Source organism: Chiloscyllium punctatum, chromosome 36 (genome assembly GCF_047496795.1).
Source record: "Chiloscyllium punctatum isolate Juve2018m chromosome 36, sChiPun1.3, whole genome shotgun sequence".
In the NCBI taxonomy this organism is placed as follows: domain Eukaryota; kingdom Metazoa; phylum Chordata; class Chondrichthyes; order Orectolobiformes; family Hemiscylliidae; genus Chiloscyllium; species Chiloscyllium punctatum.
This window is the reverse complement of record NC_092774.1, coordinates 25,965,708-25,987,078: the sequence shown is the minus strand read 5'-3', so window position 1 is coordinate 25,987,078 and position 21,371 is coordinate 25,965,708. Positions and strand designations below refer to the sequence as shown.

The window sequence follows — 21,371 nt, the reverse complement described above, 5'->3', positions numbered from 1 at the left end:
CGTCTTACGATCCTGCTCCACAGTTACCTGATAAAGGAGCAGCGCTCAAAGCTAGTGCTTCCAAATAAACCTGTTGGACTATAACCTGGTGTTGTGTGATTTTTAACTTTGTCCACCCCAGTCCAACATAGGGACCTTCGCATCATGTCTAGTGAACACAGCCCATACCTCCCGGTGCTGCAATTAAACTTTACAATGCAGATGAAACGACGCAGTCTGCAATCCTGAAAGATTTACAATTTCAAACAATACTAGCTACTCATTCATTGCTCCATCTGATACACGACATTGTAAGATTAGTGCAGGAGTCTGAAAGAAATGAACAGCTTTAAAACAAAAACCTCTGAGTTCAAAGCTTTCAATGAGAGCCTAAGCCCAGGTAACCTTTATTGTAAACCAACTTTGTTACAGCTTCCAATCCCCTCACCAAAGAGGCATACAAAAAGTAACTGGTTTTTAAGCAGCTGAAGGTCAAAGTGCACATGCTCCCCCACCACCACACTTTCTTTACTATTGATCAGCACTGAGTTGTTCTGTTGTAAGTGGATCCTTGGTACAGCCCTAACCCAGAGGAAGTATTGCCTCACTCAGCAATTTCAACCCATACCCTGTATCCAAGTAGGTTTCTCCCCACTCATTTGCTAGGGGTGGGGCCGGGATGGTGTGGGGTGGGAAAGACAGTATAGAATCAACCACACTGCTGTGGGTCTGGAGTCACATGTAGGCCAGACAGGGTAAAGGGTGCACGTGGGACGACAGAGAATCCTTTGCCACAACTGCAGTTTCCTTCCCTAAAAAGGATGTGAGTGAATCAGATGGGGCTTTTCACCCCCAAAAATGGTTTTATCGTTAGATTCTGAACTCCAGATTTCTGACCGAATTCCAATTCCACCATTGCCACGACGGGATTCAAACCTAGGCATCTCGGTCGATATCGGCACTCTACCATCACTCCTTCAATCCCCCTGCGATGGTACATGAACCCGCTGGTGCCTCCGCAGGTTGGAGGAGCGGGTGAAGCCCTTCTTGCATTCAGGGCAGCTGAAGGGCCTCTCCCCAGTGTGGATCTGCCGGTGTGTCAACAGGTTGGATGCCTGGGTAAAGCCCTTCCCACATTCTGGACAGCTGTAGGGCCTCTGCCCTGTGTGGACCCGCCGGTGGGTAAGCAGGTGGGAGGCCCGGGTAAAGCCCTTCCCGCACTCGGGGCAGCTGAAGGGCCTCTCCTCTGTATGGACCCGCTGGTGCCTGAGCAGTATGGAGGAATCGTTGAAGTCCTTCCCGCACTCAGGGCAGCTGAACGGCCTCTCCCCAGTGTGGACCCGCTGGTGCCTGAGCAGTATGGAGGAATCGCTGAAGCCCTTCCCGCACTCAGGGCAGCTGAAGGGCCTCTCCCCCATGTGGAGCCGCTGGTGCCTCAGCAAGTTGGAGGAACTGCTGAAGGCCTTCCTGCACTTGGGACAGTTGAAGGGCCTCTCCCCCGTGTGGACCCGCCGGTGGGTTAGCAGGTCGGAAGAATGGCTGAAGCCCTTCCCGCACTCAGGACAGCTAAAGGGCCTCTCCCCAGTGTGGACTCGTCGGTGGATCTGGAGGGTGGAGGCCTGCGTAAAGCCCTTCCCACACTCAGGGCAGAAGAATGGCCTTTCCCCGGTGTGGATGCGCCGATGAGTCTCCAGGGCAGATGGGACACAGAAACCTTTCCCACAGTCGCCACACTTCCATGGTTTCTCGACAGGGCGGGATTCCTCGGGTTTCTCCATGGCCAAAGCTTCAGCAGCACACAAATGAGTGTAGAGCCTCTACCCACCGTGAATTCCTCTTTCCAGGCTGTATTATTGATTCAGGCTCCACACTCACTGCACTGCAACAGTATGGTCTCTCATCCAGTCCCACTGCTGCTGAAAACGTACTGAAACAAGAACCAAAAAGCTTTGCTCCTTTTCACAGAACCGTGGTTGAAAATCGTGGTCCAGACTGATTCAGTGACGGTCAGACATCGACGTCAAAATGAGGACTGCAGACACTGGAGAGTCAGAGTCGAAAAGTGCGGCACTGGAAAAGCACAGCGGGTCAGGCAGCATCCGAGGAGCAGGAGAGTCAATGTTTCAGATATAATCTGTTGATTTTGAAACTTCTGTCTTCAGATCTCCAAATACTCTAAAAAGAGATTACAAATGTCATCAAAGTCAGTCCAGGGTAGAAATTCAGAACAACCAATTCTACTTTCTGTGGAATATTCTTTTATTTTGTTATTACACAAAATTGAAAGCACCATCCCACTCACTCTCTCCTCCTCTGTTCTCACTCCTCTCTAACTAATTCTCCTGAAGGTGCTGATTCAGGAACTCATAGGGCAGAAAAGCTCTCTGAATTTTGGATAACTTCACCTGAGAGTTAATATCTATCACAATATTGGGATATAGTGCTGAGAGTGAGCCGGTCTGATTTTGGGAAGCAAAATTTTAAAATAAAGTGTCTCAATTCAGGGTGAACCTGCAAAGCAGCTTCTTGAGGAACAGCCAGACACAAAATGGTTAATGTACCCAGGAAAATGAGACATCAAGGTATTAATACCAACACCAGAGAGAAACTGAACATAAAGATGCGGCAAATGTTCCTGGAAAGCCAGATTCACAGAGACATACAGCACAGAAACAGACACTTGGAGCAAACTCTTCTGCACTGATCAGATATCCTAAATTAAGCTAGTCGCATTTGCCAGCACTTGGCCCATATCCGTCTGAACCCTTCCTATTCATATCCCCATCCAGATGCCTTTTCAATGTTGCAATTGTACCAGCCTGCATCACTTCCTCTGGCACCACCCTCTGCGTGAAAACAATACCCCTTAGGTCTCTTAAATCCCCACCGCTCCCACCCTGTCCTCACCCTAAACTTATTAACCTCCAGTTCTGGACTCCCCCAACCCAAGGAAAAGGCCTTGTCTATTTACCCTATCCCCGCCCCTCTGGATTTTACAAATGTTTTACAGGTCACCCCCGCCCCGCTCCCCCGTCAGTCTCTGGCGCGCTGGGGAAAACAGCACCTCCCACCATCCATCCGGCTCTCCTCACCTTGAGTTTGCAGTGTCTGCTCCCTCCCTGGGTTCACTCCAGTTGCAACAGATGCCCCCAGAATGAAGAGTTGCTCAGAGGGAGGAAGTGAGTTTCACTCTGAAACGGACATGGCCACTTCCGTGTTGTGACGTCACCGGTGCAGCACTGCGCCTGCTCCGGACGGCGGCCGCCTGGCCCGCACTGCCCTGCGCAGTTTGCAAAATTCCTTCCCTTCAGAGAATCCCCAGAGTGTGGAAGCAGGCCATTCGGCCCATGGAGCCCACACCCATTTGCTTTACATTTAACCCTTACTAATGCACTTAACCTGCTCATCCCTAAACACTATCGATAATTTACCATGGCCAATCCACCCCAACCTGCACATCCCTGAACCCGACGGGACAACTTAGCATGGCTTATCTAGACCCTAACCTAGTCAGATGCTGGCCAGACATCATAAATTAATGTAGTCCCACTTGCCAGCATTTGGCCCATATCCCTCTAAACCCTTGTTATTCATGTACCCAGATGTCTTTTAAATTGTGTCATTTTCCCTCACATCCGCCACCCTCTGCGTGAAAAAGTTTCACCTCACGTCCCTTTCCCCAGTCACCTTAAACCTAAACCCCTCTAGTTCTGCACTCCCCTACCATGGGGAAAATACCTTGGGTATTCACCCTATCCATGCCCCTTATAAGCTTCTATAAAGTCAGCCCTCAGCCTCTGATACTCCAGGGAAAATATCCCTGACATATTCAGCCTCTCCCTGTAGCTCAAACCCTCCAACTCTGACATCGGCCTTATAAATCTTTTCCCACCCTTTCAAAGTTTCACAACATCTTTCCTACAGCAGGGAAACCCAGAACTGAATGCAGTATTCCAAAAGTGGCCAAACCAATGTCCTGCACAGCCACAGCAAGACCTCCCAACTGCTATACTCAATGATCTGACCAATAAAGGAAAGCATACCAAGGTCTCTTTGTTCTGCAACACTCCCTTTAACTGTGTCAGTCCTACATGGATTGCTTGACCAAAATGCAAGCCACACATTTCTCTAAATTAAATTCCATCTGCCACTCCTCAGCCCATCTGAACAATATAATTTATATCAATTTCCTCTCTTATTCCAGAGAAGCTGCAAATCTCCAACCTACACACTCTCCCTCCATTCTCAATTTGCTGAACCTAATCCCAGCTGTGTCTCATCCTAAAGGATCTGGTACATGCTGTTAACAGGCCCACACTCGGGGGATCTAATTGAAACATACAGAATACTGTACGGCCTGGACAGAGTGGACGTTGAGAAGCTGTTTCCACTGGTCGGAGAGACTGGGACCCGAGGGCAAGTCTTAAAAAAAAGGGAAGACCTTTTAGAAGAGACCTAAGGAGAAACTTCTTCAGCCAGAGAGCGGTGAATTTATGAAATTCCTTGACACACAAGGCTGTGGGGATATTTTAAATTGTAACATTTGTCAATGAGGATATTTAAGACGGAGACAAATAGATTCTTGAGTATTGAGGGGATCGAGGGGTACCGGGAGAAAGTGGGAGAATGGGGTTAACAAACTTATCAGACACGTTTGAATGGTAACAGCAGACCTGATGGGCTGACTGGCCTAATTTCTGCTCCTACGTCTTACAATTTCTTACTGTCCTGGACATAGTGTGAGAACTGGGGGCAGGAGTATGTCATTTGCTCTTTCAAGTCTGCACCAGCGTCGAACAGATCGTAACTGGATATGAATCTACTTATATCTAGGGGATAGGCTGGAAATTTTTCACAGGAGGTTGAGAGGTGACCTTATAGAGGATTATAAAATCATGAGGGGTATAGATGAGATGAATGGCAGGTGTCATTTCAAGATGAGGGGCAAATTTTTAAGGTGAGTGGAGAAAGATTTTAAAAAGATATGAGGAACACCTTTTTCTTTTAAAGAGAGTGGTTTGTGTGTGGAATGACTGTCCAGAGGAAATGGTGGATGCAGGTAGAGTAACAACATTTAAAAGACATTTTGATAAGTACATGAATAGGAAAGGTTTGGAGGAATATGGACAAAATCAGGTGGGCCTAGTTTAGTTTGTGAATATAGTCAGCATGGACTCATTGGATTCAAGGGTCTGTTTGTGTGCTGTATGACTCTAACTGGTCTATACTGGTCTTAAAACCCTTTTATTGCCTTTGCCCATAACCATCCACTTCTTTGCTGTTCAAAAATCAGATAAACTCAGCTTTGAATATATTCAATAACCCCCCAACTGCAGGAAGACATCCCCACTTCTAAAGGAGAAAGTGAGGACTGCAGATGCTGGAGATCAGAGCTGAAAATGTGTTGCTGGAAAAGCGCAGCAGGTCAGGCAGCATCCAAGGAACAGGAGAATCGACGTTTCGGGCATCAGCCCTTCTTCCTGAAGAAGGGCTGATGCCCAAAACGTCGATTCTCCTGTTCCTTGGATGCTGCCTGACCTGCTGTGCTTTTCCAGCAACACATTTTCAGCATCCCCACTTCTGAACTCAATTCCTCTTGCTTATATACCACTTCCCTTGCTGGGTTACTTGCTGCACCTGTCTGACAACTGGCACTGATTGGCATAGAAGGACACTGGTGCCCCTTTGTACATCCACGCATCATTCCTGATGAAAGGCTCAGACCCAAAACATCAACTCTTCTGTTCCTTGGAAGCTGCCTGACCTGCTGTGCTTTTCCAGTGCCACACTTTTTGACTCTGATCTTCAACACCTGCAGTCCTCACTTTCTCCACATCCCAATATCACCATTTAAACAATGCCCCTCCTTCCTTTTTTTTTCCCCCACAGCAAAGGATATAACTTCACATTGGGGTATTGGATTTGCCATGTGTTTGCCAATTGACAGTCCTGGACCAACATTTCCGAGTCTGCTCCTCCCTGGATTCAATCCTTTTCCTTTCAGTTGCTGTGAGTCAGCAATTGTAGCCCACAATGGAGAAAAAGGCATGAGAAAAGAGAGTGCCGTATTCAGATGTTGGACAGAGGAAGGAAGTTGCAGTCTGGATTGAAACTCAATCTTCATTCAGAGAGGGAGATGCAGTACAACTTCCGCATTCAGACAATAGGGGATGTTCTGATTGGCAGGATGACTACCGAACTTCCGGTCCTCCAGGGATCTCCAGTGGCTTCTAAAGAAGGTCGCGCCCCGTTTCAGTGGACAACTAGGAGCATGCACATTGTTTTGGTGACAAACTTTAACAAGCGCCGTTCTTGCTGACACCGAGGAGCCCGTGCAGTATGCTCGGTGGAAATGCTGCTATTACTAACAAATTTTAAGGGTCCAAATGCTAATAGGAGGAAAAAAAGGGTAGACCCACAATTTATTTTCCTCCGTGGCTCGACATAACCACGCATGCTCCTCACTATTTTTGCTCGTCACTCTGTCTACACCCTCATGATTTTAAAAACTTCAATAAAGGTCACCCCTCAACCTCCTATGCTCCTGCTCCAGTGAAAAACGTCCCAGCTTCTCCTAACTCAAACTATCCAGTCCTGGCAACGTCCTGGTACATCTTTTCCAAACCCTATCTAATAGCGTTCTTCCGATAACAGGGCGACCAGAACTGTACTCAGCATTCTAAAAGTGGCCTCACCAACAGCCTGTACAACCTCAACATGATGTCCCAACTCCAATATTCAATGGTTTGAACAATGAAGGCAAGTGTGCTAAATGCCTTAACCACCCTGTCTACCAGTGATGCAACTTTCAAAGAACTATGGACTTAAACCACGCCCCCATGTCTCTGTTCTACAGCATGATCCAGGGGCCTACCAGTAACTGTACTAGTCCTGCCCTTTGCTTTTGTAGCAAAATGCATTCCTCGCTTTTATCTATACCTCTCTCATACACATGCGCTCTCTCAGACACACACCCACCATCCAATATTCACACCTTCTCACACTCATACATTACCAAACATCACACAGGCAAACATACACTCTTACGCGAACTCTCAGACACAAACTCATGTGCACACACTCTCTCATGCATACACAGACACAAGTCTATGGGATAAATTTGCATTTGCATTCGTACATTCAATTTTGATCCAAAAGCACACAATCTGCAGGTAGTCAATCCATGTAATATTTTATATTTTCTACTTTGGAAATGGAACCAGTCTGATTCAAGATTGGGATACAGACAGACTCAAACCTCACACCGTTCATGTACTGAGCTGAGATGTCAGCGATTTTTATAAAGTCATCTCGAGAACGTGACTTAAAAGTACTTCTGGGCTTTACATTTTAATTACCCGAGACCTGCAACCCATTTTAAAAGATGAAAGACTAATCCACAATCTAGGTTTGTTCAATATAGCCCATCAGTTGCACTATACTGTGATCTTTTCTATAAAATCTGTGTCTTACGATCCTGCTCCACAGCTACCTGATGAAGGAGCAGCACTCAAAAAGCTAGTGCTTCCAAATAAACCTGTTGGACTATAACCTGGTTTTGTGTGATTTTTAACTGTATCCACCCAGTCCAACACCAGCTCCTCCATATTGTTTCCAGTGAATACAGCCCATATCTCCTGTCTGTAAACCTTACAATGCTGGTGACATAATGCAGTACCTGCACTCCTGAAAAATTTCTAATGTTACTGGCTACTCATTCACTGCTGCAACTGATACACAACATTGGAAACTTTGTGCAGGAGGCTGAAAGAAATGAGCAGTTTTAAAACAAAAACCTGTTGCAGCTTAAAGCTTCCAATGAGTGTCTGAGACTGGTGGTAAGTTCAGGTACCATTTATTGCAACCCAACTTTACTACAGCATCAGATCCTCCCAGCAAAAAGGCATAGAAAAAGTCGCTGCTTTTTAAACAGCACAAGGTCAGAGCATTGTCAGTCCAGGGTAGAAATTCAGAACATGCAATTCTACTTTGAGGAACATTTTTTGCTTTTGTTATTCCACAAAATTGAAAGCACCATCCCACTCTCCTGCTCAGTGTTCTCACTCTGCTCGAACTAATTCTCCTGAAGGTGCTGATTCAGGATCTCACAGGGACAGAAAAAGCAAAAACGTCAAAACTGACATCTCTCTGAATTTTGGATAACCCCATCCGACAGTTAATTTCTTTCACAACACTAGGGTACTGCTGAGAGTGAGCAGGTCTGATTTTGGGAAGCAAAAACAAAAGGGTGTGTCAATTCAGGGTGAACCAGCAATGCAGCTTCTTGATGAAGAACCAGACATGAAATTGTTAATATCCCCAGGGAAAAAAAAAGGGTGGGTGTGGAGGAGGTGAGACATCAAGGCATTAACACCAACACTCAAGAGAAACTAAATATACAGACATGGCAAGCATTGTTGGAAAGCCAGGGTCATGGAGATATACAGCACAGAAACAGACCCTTCAGACCAACTTGTTCATACAGAAAAGATAGCCTACGTCAATCTAGTCCCATTTGCCAGCACCTTAGCCAACAACCCTTTAAACCCTTCCTATTCTCTTTCCTTATTCAGATGCCTTTTCAATGTTGTAATTGTACCAGCCTGCATCACTTCACCCCTCAGCCTCCCACGCTACTGGGAAATCAACCCTAACCTATTCAACCTCTCCCTATAGCTCAAATCTCCCAATCCCTGGTAATATTCATGTACATCTTTTCTGAACCCTTTCAAGTTTCACAATATCTTTCCAATAGGAGAGAGACCAGAATTGCATGCAACATTCCAAAAGTGGCTGTGGTTCTGTTGGGCAATGGTAATTTAATTCCAAAATGTTAATTCCTTCACGAGAAGGGAATAATTTGCAATGTAGCTGTGACAGGCCGCTTGTGGAAGAGTGAAGAACTGATTGAGGTGGAGAGGAACAGAGTTGATTCGGAGACTGGGGACTTAAATCTAAAGCGAGAAAATTACAACGGCAGAGGCACGAACAGGCTGCAACAAATGAGGGAACATTATTGAAAGAAATGACAAACATTTACATAGCACCTGGAGGAACTGCAATAGTTGCCCCTTACTGCTTGACAAAATAAAATACAAAAAGGTGGCCAGCCACAGCGTATAAGGGACATCATGGATCGTACTGAATCCAAAGAAATGGCGTACAAATTGGCTTAAAAAAAGCAGATCTGAAGACTGGGACAAGTTCAGGTTTCAGTAAAAGGATTGGTTAAAAGGGGAAAATGGGGTATGTGAAGACAAAAAAAAAAGGATTAGTGAAAATAATTACAATGGGAACAGGCAAAGTTCTCACGTGGAACAAAGAGATGCTTCTATAATCACAAAGGAGGACACAAGTAACGTCCCCAGAATGTTCGGAAACACATGGTCCATTGAGAGCAGAACTGAGTAGTTGTGGGGAAATGGTGTTGGGGAAATTGATGGGATTAAAAGTTTACAAATCCCCAGCACCTGGTAATCGAAACTCCACACTATGCACTGAGATAAGTCATTCAATTGTCAAATCTTGGGCTGATCTTAGCAGCGCTTACACACTTAACCAGAAGGTCCTGGGAGTGTTACTGAACAACCAGACCTTGGAGTGCAGGTTCATAGCTCCTTGGAAGGAGAGTCGCAGGTAGTTACGATAGTGAAGGTGACGTTTGGTATTCTTTCCTTTATTGTTCAGAGCATTGGGTACAGGAGTTAGGAGGACATGTTGCGGCTGTACAGGACATTGGTTAGGCCACTTTTGGAATATTGCATGCAATTCTAGTCTCTTTCCTATCAGAAGGATGTTGCTAGGGTTGGAGGATTTGAGCTACAGGGAGAAGTTGAACAGATTTATGCTCTGCCCCAGAGGACAGTGGAGGCCCAGTCTCTGGATTCATTTAAGAAAGAGTTGGATAGAGCTCTCAAGGATTGTGGAATCAAGGGTAATGGAGATAAGGCAGGAACAGGATACTGATTAAGGATGATCAGCCATGATCATATTGAATGGTGGTGCAGGCTCAAAGGGCAGAATGGCCTACTCCTGCACCTATTGCCTCGACTGGTGCTGTTTTCTTGGAGAGTCAGATTCTGAGCAGTGACCTTATAGAGGTTTATAAAATCATGAGGGGCATGGATAGGATAAATAGACAAAGTCTTTTCCCCGGTGGCTGGTGAAATTGCAACATTAAAAGGCATCTGGATCGGTATATGAATACGAAGGATTTGGAGATATATGGGCCAGGTGCTGGCAAGTGGGACTAGATTAGGTTGGAATGTATGGTTGGCATGGATGGGTTGGACTGAATGGTCTGTTTCCGTGCTGTACATCTCTGACGTTTGTCTTGAGTTTCCCATCTGAAACTTGTGACACCCACTATAATGTACAAAAGATGTCACCGTGAGTACAAGATTAAAAGCTCAGGGGACAGTTCTACTTTTCATGGAACACTTTTCTTATCTACTAGCTGGAAGTATTAAATTTCAATCCTACACATTATCCCTCCTCCTGCATTGAAATTCAAATGCACTTCCTCCTGTCTTTCCTGCACTCCTGGTGTTCTCTCTTTTCACCAGTCTACAAACTGAAAACAACATCAACACGTCAATACTCTCCAGGTCACTGCGATCACCACTTTCTGTTCCAGCGCCACAAATTATCACATTCAATTCAAATTCACAGCCCGCCTACGTGTTTTTCAGGATCTCTCTCTCTCTCCCTTTACCTGGGTTAAGGGCACACAGCCCAAGCTCAGCTCCAGGTCTCTCAGAGTGAAACGAGGAAATTCTAGTTGACACAAAGGCTGCCACGAGGTTGGAATTCTCTCCCGGAAATGACCGAATATGGCCAAGATGGCCGCCCGACCCAAGACAACATGCGCCTTCCCCTCACAGAGATGGCGGCCGGTTGTCCAGGCAACCCGAGGGGGCCTTCTCCAATAAACACTAGCCCTGTGGGGCTTTTATTCACGACCTCAGGCCTCCCCCTAGGAGTTTATAAACTCCCCAGTCTCCCTCCTTCCGCGGTTTCCAATCCTACCCTGTCTCCTCTCCCCGGGATGTTTCTGAAACCTGTTCCTGCTCTGAAGAAGGATCACCGGACCAGAGACGCGTCTTCGGATTGTTCTCGACACGAGCTACCGGACCTGCTCAGCTTTTCCAGCGGGTCCTGTTCTTGTTCGTTCAGCCGCCGGCGCCATTCCTCGCCCACACTCAGTAACAATGCCCGTGTCGCGCTGCAGGACTTACACTGCACATGCGCCAGATCACGTGCTTGGTTGTGAGAATGAGGGCTGCGTCATCACCAGCTGAAGGGGCGTGGTTGGAGGAGTCCTCCAAGAATTAGAAAAAAATGGGGGCGGGGCGATAGTTTTGCCCGCCCCCAGCCTCCTGATAGGTGGGTTTATTTTCAGTTTGAACAAAGTATGTTTTAAAATTCCAGACCTTTGGAAAGCTGAAACGTAAACAATGGGATACTAATAAAATGTATAAAAGTAGGTAAGGTAAATTACAAAAGAGACCTAGCACAAAATATCAAAAAGAAAACAAACGCTTCTAGTCGTATGCTAAAGGGAACAGAGTAAATGTCGGTCCCTTGGAAGATGAGGTAAAAACAATAACTGCAGATACTGGAAACCAGATTCTGGATTAGAGTGGTGCTGGAAGAGCACAGCAGTTCAGGCAGCATCCAACGAGCAGCGAAATCGACGTTTCGGGCAAAAGCCCTTCATCAGGAATAAAGGCAGTGAGCCTGAAGCGTGGAGAGAAACCGGTGAGTTAATGAGGGAACACTGAAATGGCAGAGTTTCTAAATTAATACTTTTCTTCAGTTTTCACCTTGGAGGACAGCAGTACCATTCCTATTGGAACGGCCAAGTCAGAGGCCATAGAAAGTGTAGCACTGAAACAATCAACGTCGATAGGAACACAATGAGGATTAAGGGCAGACAGGTTCACTGGGCCTGATGGCTTACATTTGAGGGTACTAAAGGAAGTAATGCAGAAATAGTGGAAACATGAGTTATAATATTCCAAAATTCCCTGGACATGAGAAAGATTAATTGAGTATATTTAAGACTGAGATAGGTCGATTCTTGATTGACAATGTGAACAAAGGTTACTGAGAGAAAGCGGGAGAATGGAGTTGAAAAACTTATCAGCCATGGCTGAATGGTGGAGCAGACTCGATAGGCTGAATGGCCTGATTTCTGCTCCTATATCTTATGATCTTATGTTTCCAGTTGTTTGGAAAAATGCTAATGTAACATCTGTATTTAAAAAAGGAGGGAGGCAATATATAGGAAATTGCAGACCAGTTAGTATAGTATCTGATGTTGGAAAGGTATTAATATCAATTATAAAGGAAGCAATATTCAAAATTCAAAACTCAATATTCAATATTCAAAATTGGAAATTCAAAACTCCATCCATCAGAGTCAGAATGGTTTTATGAAGGGCAAATCAGGTTTGCCTAAGTTCTTCTAAGATATAACAAGCGACGTCGATAATGGGGATCCTGTAGATGTAATATATTTAGATTAGATTAGATTACTTAGATTAGATTAGATTACTTACAGTGTGGAAACAGGCCCTTCGGCCCAACAAGTCCACACCGCCCCGCCGAAGCGCAACCCACCCATACCACTACATTTACCCTTTACCTAACACTACGGGCAATTTAGCATGGCCAATTCACCTGACCTGCACATCTTTTTGGACTGTGGGAGGAAACCGGAGCACCCGGAGGAAACCCACGCAGACACGGGGAGAATGTGCAAACTCCACACAGTTAGTCGCCTGAGGCGGGAATTGAACCCGGATCTCTGGCGCTGTGAGGCAGCAGTGCTAACCACTGTGCCACCGTGCCGCCCACGAAATGCCTTCCAGAAGGCATTTGCGAAAGTGCCACATAAAAGGTCAATTCACAGGTGGGATCATATAGGATTAGGGGTGATTTATCAGCTTGGTAGGTGACCAGCTGATGGGCAGGAGACAGACAGTCTGAATCGCTGGCTTTTTTGTTCTGGATGGCAAGATGTAACTGTTGAGGTGCCACCAGGTTGGGTCCTTGGAGCCCAACTATTTACAATTTACATTAGTGACTTGGATACAGGGATAAAAGGCACGATAGCCTAATTTGCAGATGATACAAATCTGCAAAGGCAGGATGGTAAATTGCAATGAGGAAATGAGAAACTTACAACTAGATATAGATAGGTTCTGAGAGAGAGCCAAAATTTGGTAGATGGAATTTGGTGGATAATGTGAGGTCATGCATTTTGGTCACAAAAACGGGAAGGAGACCTATTATCTAAATGGTGAGAGGCTTTGGGATGCTCTGATGCAGAGGGATCTGGGTATCCTCGTTCATGAGTCACAGAAAACTAGTATGCAGGTACAGCAGATAATAAAGATAGCAAATGGAATTAGATTAGATTAGATTACATACAGTGTGGAAACAGGCCCTTCGGCCCAACAAGTCCACACCAACCTGCCGAAGCGCACCCACACAGACCCATTCCCCTCTGCATCTAACACTATGGGCAATTTAGCATGGCCAGTTCACCTAACCTGCACATTTTTGGACTGTGGGAGGAAACCGGAGCACCCGGAGGAAACCCACGCAGACATGATGAGAATGTGCAAACTCCACACACCTGAGGCAGGAATTGAATCTGGGTCTCTGATGCTGTGAGGCAGCAATGCTAACCACTGTGCCACCGTGCCAACCACATGTTGGGTTTTACAGCTAAAGGAATAGGATATAAGGTTAAGGAAGTGTTACTGCAACTGTGCATGGCATTGCTGAGACCACACCTGAAGGATTTGCCCAGTTCTAAACCCCCTATTTCAGAAAAGATGTAATGAGATAGTTCACAGGAGGTCCACTAGATTGATCCCACAGATGAGGGGGTTGTTAAATGAAGAGAGATTGAACAATTTAGACTGGGACTGAGTTTTGAGTTGTAGAGAGAGGCTGGGGCTTTTTAAACCCTGCAGTGTCATAGTCTGAGTAGTAATGTTATTAGAGGTTTATAAAATCATGAGCGTCACAGATAGGACGAATAGCCAAGGTCTTATTCCCCAGGGTGGGGAAGTCAAAAACTAGAAGGCATAGGTTTAAAGTGAGAGGGGGAAAGATTAAAAAAGGACCTAAAGGGCAATGTTTTCATAGAGGGTGCTGCTTGTATGGGATGAGCTGCCAGACAAAGTGGTGGTGGTTGGTACAATTACAATGTTTATAAGGTGTCTGGATGAATAGTCTGAGTGTAGAGAGATTTGGGCCAAATGCTGGAACTTGGGACTGGGTCAGTTTGGGACATCTGGTTGGCATGGATGAGTTGAACCAAAGGGTCTGTTTCTATACAGTGTGACTCTATGTCTCTCACTCTATGACCGAAACCAGACCTTTTTTTTTTACTGATAATCTTCCTATTGGATTTTATTTCAGTGCAGTTTCAGGAGATTTGTGGTGGATGAAATTGGCACATATCCTGTATCCTGGAAATTCTGGAAAATAAAAATAAATAATTCTCTGTGAATGGTACAATCCTCTCCTTCCCCTATGCACCCCCACCCCACCCCGAATGGTACAATCCTCCTATCCTTTCTACCCTTCCCTGTGAATGATGCAATGCTCCCCCTCTCAATGGTACAATCCTTTCCTCCTTCACCCATGTTGGGTGCAATTCTCCCGTCTTCGAATGGTACAATCCTTCCAACTGTCAATGGTAAAGTTCTCTCCTACCCACATCCGCCATGAATGAAACAACCCTCCCTGTCTGAACTGTACAATTCTCCTCTTCCCATGTCCATGGGATGATTCTTCCTCACCCCCAGCCCCATGAATGACAGCATCCTTTTCATCCCCATTCGCGCCCCACCACCACCCCGACCAGGAATGGAACAATCCTCCCTCTGAGAATTCTGACTTGTGACTCCCAAGTCCCTTTGTGTTTTCCATTTCCAAAGCCTTTCCCCTTTTGAAAATAGTCTCTGCTTTTGGTCTTGCTACCAAGCTGCATAACCTCAGACTTTACCACATTGTATTCCATCTGCCCTGCATCTGCCAATTCTCCTGGCCTGTCCAAGCATTCCCAGCATGGACTCCACCTGTCCCATGCTGAAAAAGGCCCTTTATGCCAACTCTCTGCCAACTGCCAGTCAGCCAATCCTCTATCCATGTCAGTACCTTGCCCCTCACACCAAGAACTCTTATTTCGCAGCCACCTGCACAGCACCTTGTCAAAGTCTTTCTGGAAATCCATGTCGCTCACATCCATTGACTCTCCCTTTGTTTAACGGACTTATTACCTTCTCAAAGAACCCGAACAGATTTGTCAGACATGGCCTCTTCTTGTCAAAGCCATGCAAACCCAGTCCTGTTTTACCATGCATCTCTAAATATTCTTCATAATTCCTGTTGAGTTTACCCATTTTATCCTAAGTAAGCTGTTCTGTTCATTAGAATGTCATCAAGTTTTGGAAGTCATATTGCAGCTGTACAGGACATTGGTTAGGCCACTTTTGGAATACTGCTTGCAATTCTGGTCTCTTTCCTATCGGGAAGATATTATGAAACTTGAAATGGTTCAGGAAAGATTTACAAGGATGTTGCCAGGGTTGGAGGATTTGAACTATAGGGAGAGGCTGAACAGGCTGGGGCTGTTTTCCCTGGAGAGTCAGAGACTGAGGGGTGACCTTATAGAGGTTTACAAAATTATGAGGGGCATGGATAGGATAAATAGTCAAAGTCTTTTCCCCAGGGTCGGGGAGTCTAGAACTAGAGGGCATAAGTTTAGGGTGAAAGGGGAAAGATATAAAAGAGACCTAAGGGGCAACATTTTCACACAGAGGGTGGTATGTGTATGGAATGAGCTGCCAGAGGAAGTGTTGGAGGTTGGTACAATTGCAACATTTAAGAGGCATTTGGATGGGTATATGAATAGGAAGGGTTTGGAGGGATATGGGCCGGGTACTGGCAGGTGAGACTAGATTGGGTTGGGATATTTGGTTGGCATGGACAAGTTAGACCGAAGGGTCAGTTTCCATGCTGTACATCTCTATGACTCTATAAGTTTAAAGACTTCATATTATGTATGTACACTATCTTTGCCGCTTGTAACATTTTAACCTTCTGAAGAAGTCCTTCAAAAGATATTAGCACAAGGTATGAAACTGACTGTGTGACTACTTCAAGTGAAGGAGTTAGTAAGAATGAGAAAGGAATGGCTGAATATCCAAACCTACCAAACAGTCAAGAAGGCACAGCAATGCATTTTTTTCCACCTGAGGCTAAAGAAATTCAGCATGTCCATAAGGATCTTCACCAACATTTACAGATACACCATAGAAAGCATTGTGTCTGGGTGCATCACGGCCTACAACGGTAACTGCTCTGCCCAGGACCAGAAGAAGGTTGTGTGCACAGTACCGTCCATCCTGGAAGCCAACCTTCCATACATGGAATTCATCTTCACTTCTCATTGTCTTGGAAAGGCTGCCAACATCATTTCCGCCCCCCCACCCCCAGGACTGATCTCCTACACCCTCTTCTGTCAGACAGAAGATACAGAAGCTTGAATACACGAACCAACAGTTTTGAGAATACCTTCTTCCCTGCCATTATTAGATTGTTGAATGGAACTCATGAATTTGAAATCTGATCCTGACCTTGCTTTTGTGCACCTTCTGTGCAGACGTAACCCTAAACTCCTCGCTCTGTCTATGCACAGTATGGTAAAAACAATAACTGCAGATGCTGGAAAGCAAATACTGGATTAGTGGTTCTGGAAGAGCACAGCAGTTCAGGCAGCATCCAACAAGCAGCGAAATCAACGTTTCGGGCAAAAGCCCTTCATCAGGAATAAAGGCAGTGAGCCTGAAGCGTGGAGAGATAAGCTAGAGGAGGGTGGGGGTGGGGAGAGAGTAGCATAGAGTACAATGGGTGAGTGGGGGAGGAGATGAAGGTGATAGGTCAAGGAGGAGAGGGTGGAGTGGATAGGTGGAAAAGAAGATAGGCAGGTAGGACAAGTCCGGACAAGTCATGGGGACAGTTACTGAGCTGGAAGTTTAGAACTAGGATGAGGTGGGGGAAGGGGAAATGAGGAAGCTGTTGAAGTCCACATTGATGCCCTGGGGTTGAAGTGTCCCGACCTGCATGTCCTTGTTTGCTAGGATCTGATTGTACTGCTCACAAATCAAAACTTTTGACTGTACTTAGGTACATAGAACGTAGAACAATACAGCACAGTACAGGCTCTTTGGCCCTCGATGTAGTGCCGGCCCTTTATCCTACTTTTTAGATCAGACTAACCTACATGTCCTTCATTGTACTAACTTCCACATGCCTATCCAAGAGTTGCTTAAATGTCCCTAATGTATCTGACTGTACTATCACCACTGGCAGTGCATTCCATGCACCCACCATTCACTGAGTAAAGAACTTACTCTGACATCTCCCCTGAACCTTCCTCCAATAACCTTAAACTTATGCCCTCTTGTAATAGACATTTCTGCCAAGGCTATCCATTCTATCTATGCCTCTCAACATCTTGTACACCTTGATCAAGTCACCGCCATCCTTTTTCGCTCCAAAGAGAAAAGCTTTAGCTCCCTCAACCTTTCTTCATAAGGCATGCCCTCCAGTGTAGGCAGCATCTTGGTAAATCTCCTCTGCATTCTCTCTTCAATTTCCACATCTTTCCGACAATGAGCAAACCAGAACTGAACACAATATTGCAAGTGTGGTCTATACAGGATTCTACGGAGCTGCAGAATAGCCTCGCAGCACTTACACAAAGTCCTCCTGCTAATGAACGCTAACATACCATACACCTTCTTAACAACCCTATCAATTTGCATGGCAACTTTGAGGGATCAGTGGACATGGACTCCAAGGTCTCTCTGTTCCTCTACACTGCCAAGAATCTTGCCTTTAACCCTGTATTCTGCATTCAAATACGACCTTCCAAAATGAATAACTTCACACTTTTCCATGTTGAACTTCATCTGCCACTTATCAGCCCAGTTCTGCATCTTGTCAATGTCTAATTGCAGTTGAAAAATGTGATGCTGGAAAAACACAGCAGGCCAGGCAGCTTCCGAGGAGCAGGAGAATCGATGTTTCAGGCATGAACCCATCTTCAGGAATGAGGCTGGTGTGCCAGGCGGGCTGAGATAAAAGGTAGTGGGGAGGGGATTTGAGGAAGGGGCGCTGGGAATATGATAGGTGGAAGGAGGTGAGGGTGAGGGTGATAGGCCGGAGAGCGGGTGGGGCAGAGAGGTCGGGAAGAAGGTTGCAGGTCAAGAGGGCGGTGCTGAATACGGGGGTTGGGACTGAGAAAAGGTGGTTCATCCCGTGTGGTTGGAGGGTTCCTAGGCGGACCATGGGGTGCTCTTCCTCCAGGCGTCATGTTGCCATGGTCTGACATTAACCGCCTCAATCTGTCCACCCCTCTTACCCACTCCAACCTCTTACCCTCACAATGTACAGCCCTCCACTCCCTCCGCTCCAACCCCAACCTCACTATCAAACCGACAGACAAGGGAGGCATAGTGGTAGTTTGGCACACATTGCTGAGGCTAAACGCCAGCTCGCAGACACCTCCTCCTACTGCCCCCTTGACCATGACCCCACCTCCCACCACCAAACCATCATCTCCTAGACCATCCATAACCTCATCACCTTAGGGGATCTCCCAGCCACCGCCTCCAACCTCATAGTCCCACAACCCCGTACCGCTCGTTTCTACCTCCTGCCCAAAATCCACAAACCTGACTGCCCCGGCCGACCCATTGTCTCAGCCTGCTCCTGCCCCACCAAACTCATCTCTGCATACCTCGACACGGTCCTGTCCCCCTTAGTCCAAGAACTCCCCAACTACATATGGGACACCACCCACACCCTCCACCTCCTCCATGATTTTCGCTTCCCCGGTCCCCAACACCTTATCTTCACCATGGACATCCAGCCCCTGTACACCTCCATCCCCCATCACGAAGGACTCAAAGCCCTCCGCTTCTTCCTTTCCCGCCGACCCAACCAGTACCCTTCCAATGACACCCTCCTTCGACTGACTGACTGACTGACTCTGAACAACTTCTCTTTCCAATCCTGCCACTTCCTCCAAACCAAAGGAGTAGCCATGGGCACCCGCATGGGCCCCAGCTATGCCTGCCTCTTCGTCGGATATGTGGAACAGTCCATCTTCCGCAGCTACACTGACACCACCCCCCACCTTTTCCTCCGCTACATCGATGACTGTATCATTTCTAACAATACGAGCTACTCATTCACTGCTCCATCTGATACACGGCATTGGAAACTTAGTGCAGGATGCTGAAAGAAATGAGTAGCTTTAAAACAAAAACCATTTGGAGCTCAAAGCCTTCAATGAGAGCCTGAGCCCCAGCGTTAAGTTCAGGTAACCTTTATTGTGACCCAACTTTGTTACAACTTCAGATTCCCCCCAGCAAAAAGGCATAGAAAAAGTAGTATTTTTTTCAAAACATCTCAAGGTCAAAGCGCACACACTCTCTCCACCCAACACCACCACCAACCCCTCAAACCCGTTGCTCCTTCAATCCCCCTGCGATGGCAGGTGAACTCGCTGATGGCTCCGCAGATTGAAGGAGCGGGTGAAACCCTTCCCACACAGAGCAGGTGAAGGGCTTCTCGCCCTTATGGACCCGCTGGTGGTTCAGCAGGTTGGAGGAATTGCTAAAAGCCTTCCTGCACATGGTGCAGGGAAACGGTCTCTCCCCTGTGTGGACCCGCTGATGGGTCAGCAGGTGGGAGGAACTATTGAAGGCCTTCCTGCACTCGGGGCAGCTCAAGGGCCTTTCCCTGGTGTTGTCCCAGTCGAAGTGGTGTCCTTCCTCATGCATCTATAAGGATACTAGGGATAGTGGGTGAGGTCTTTTTGTGGCTAGTTGATGCTCATATATCCTGGTGGCCAGTTTTCTGCCTGTTTGTCCAATATAGGGAGACCACCTCCATCCTCGGATAAGGGTCTGTTTCTGTGTTGTCTGACTCCAACTCTGGTCTTCACAACCATTTTCTTGCCTTCCCCAATACCCATCCAATTTATTGTTGTTCAAAATATCAGATGAACTCAGCCTTGAATATATTCAGTGACCCCCTAACTGCAGGGAGACATCCCCACTTCTGAACTCAGTTCCTCTTGCTAATATACCACTTGCCTTGCGCATTGCTTGCTGCACCTGTCTGACAACTGGCATTGATTGGTGTGGAAGAACATGTTGCTGGAAAAGCACAGCAGGTCAGGCAGCATCCGAGAAGCAGGAGAATTGGCCCAAAATGTCGATTCTCCTGCTCCTCTGATGCTGCCTGAACAGCTGTGCTTTTCAGCAACACATTCTCAACTCTGATCTGCAGCATCTGTTAACCTCAATTTCTCCTGGTGTGAAAAAACGCCGAGACCTCTGTGTTCATTCCTGATGAAGGGCTTGTGCCTGAAACATCGACTCTCCTGCTCCTCGGATGCTGTCTGACCTGCTGTGCTTCCAGCACCACATTTTTTGACTCCAATCTCCAGCATCTGCCGTCCTCACTTACTCCACATCCCAATATGTGACCATTTAAACAATGCAACTCCTTTGTGCTGCTTTAGTTTTCCACAACAACAGCTATAACTTCACACTGAGGTACTGCATTTGACATGTGTTTGCCAATTGAGACACAGATCTCGACCAACTTTTCCAGTCTGTCCCCTCCCTTTGCTTTACGTCAAAATTTAATCCCAGCATGAAATCAAAGTGAATAGAAAAAGGGGTGAGAAGAGAGAGCGCGTAGTATTCACAGATGTTGGACAGAGGAAGTTGCAGTCTGTGGTGAATCTCAATCTTCATTCTTGGAGAGAGGAGCAGCAGCAGCTTGAGAAGCTAATGTCCCCACCTTCCCCATTCAGACAATAAGGAGGTTGTGATGGACAGGAAGACTAGACTCCTACCAGTCCTCCAGTGCTCCTCATTGGTCCACCAAAACAATGTAGCACCGTTTTTGCAGACAGCGACAAGCATGAGTGTTTTTTTTTGCTGACACCAAGGAGCACGCATAGTAGACTCTGGAGATGGTGTTCTAACTGTCCAAAGGCCAATGGGGGAAAAAAAAAAGGTAGAGCCACAATTTTTCCCCCGTAGCTCGACATATCCACGTGTGCGCCTTGCTATTTTTGCTAATCGCCTTACTACACCTCTCATGATTTTATATATCTCAATAAGGCCACCCCCTCAACCTCCTCTGCTTCAGTGAAAGAAGTCCCAGTCTCTCCTTATAACTCAAGCCCTCCAATCCTGGCAGATCTTTTCCGAACGTACTCTCCAATAGTATTCTTCCTATAACAGGACAAACTGTAGTCAGTACTCCAATAGTGGCCTCAA

General features: G+C 46.4%; 2 protein-coding genes across 5 annotated transcripts in view; one reads left to right on the top strand and one right to left on the bottom strand.

The window, feature by feature from the left end:
• LOC140460048 (uncharacterized) overlaps positions 1–21,371 on the top strand; it is a 99,209-nt gene that overhangs the window by 50,692 nt on the left and 27,146 nt on the right. The gene's annotated exons all lie outside the window — the stretch shown is intronic.
• The window catches only part of LOC140460919 (uncharacterized), a 39,367-nt gene continuing 18,352 nt past the window's right edge, over positions 357–21,371 (bottom strand). Inside the window, exons 1-2 of one of the 4 annotated variants that reach the window (XM_072555644.1) lie at positions 11,008–12,328; positions 357–2,154 (exon numbers count right to left, since the gene is read on the bottom strand). In XM_072555644.1, coding sequence (XP_072411745.1) covers positions 957–1,757 — 801 coding nt within the window. In that variant the 5' untranslated portion in view covers positions 1,758–2,154; positions 11,008–12,328 and the 3' untranslated portion in view covers positions 357–956. Of the gene's footprint in view, positions 2,155–3,071; positions 5,325–11,007; positions 12,329–21,371 lie in introns of those variants that run through there. The other 3 variants (XM_072555645.1, XM_072555647.1, XM_072555646.1) reach the window with 3 other exon arrangements.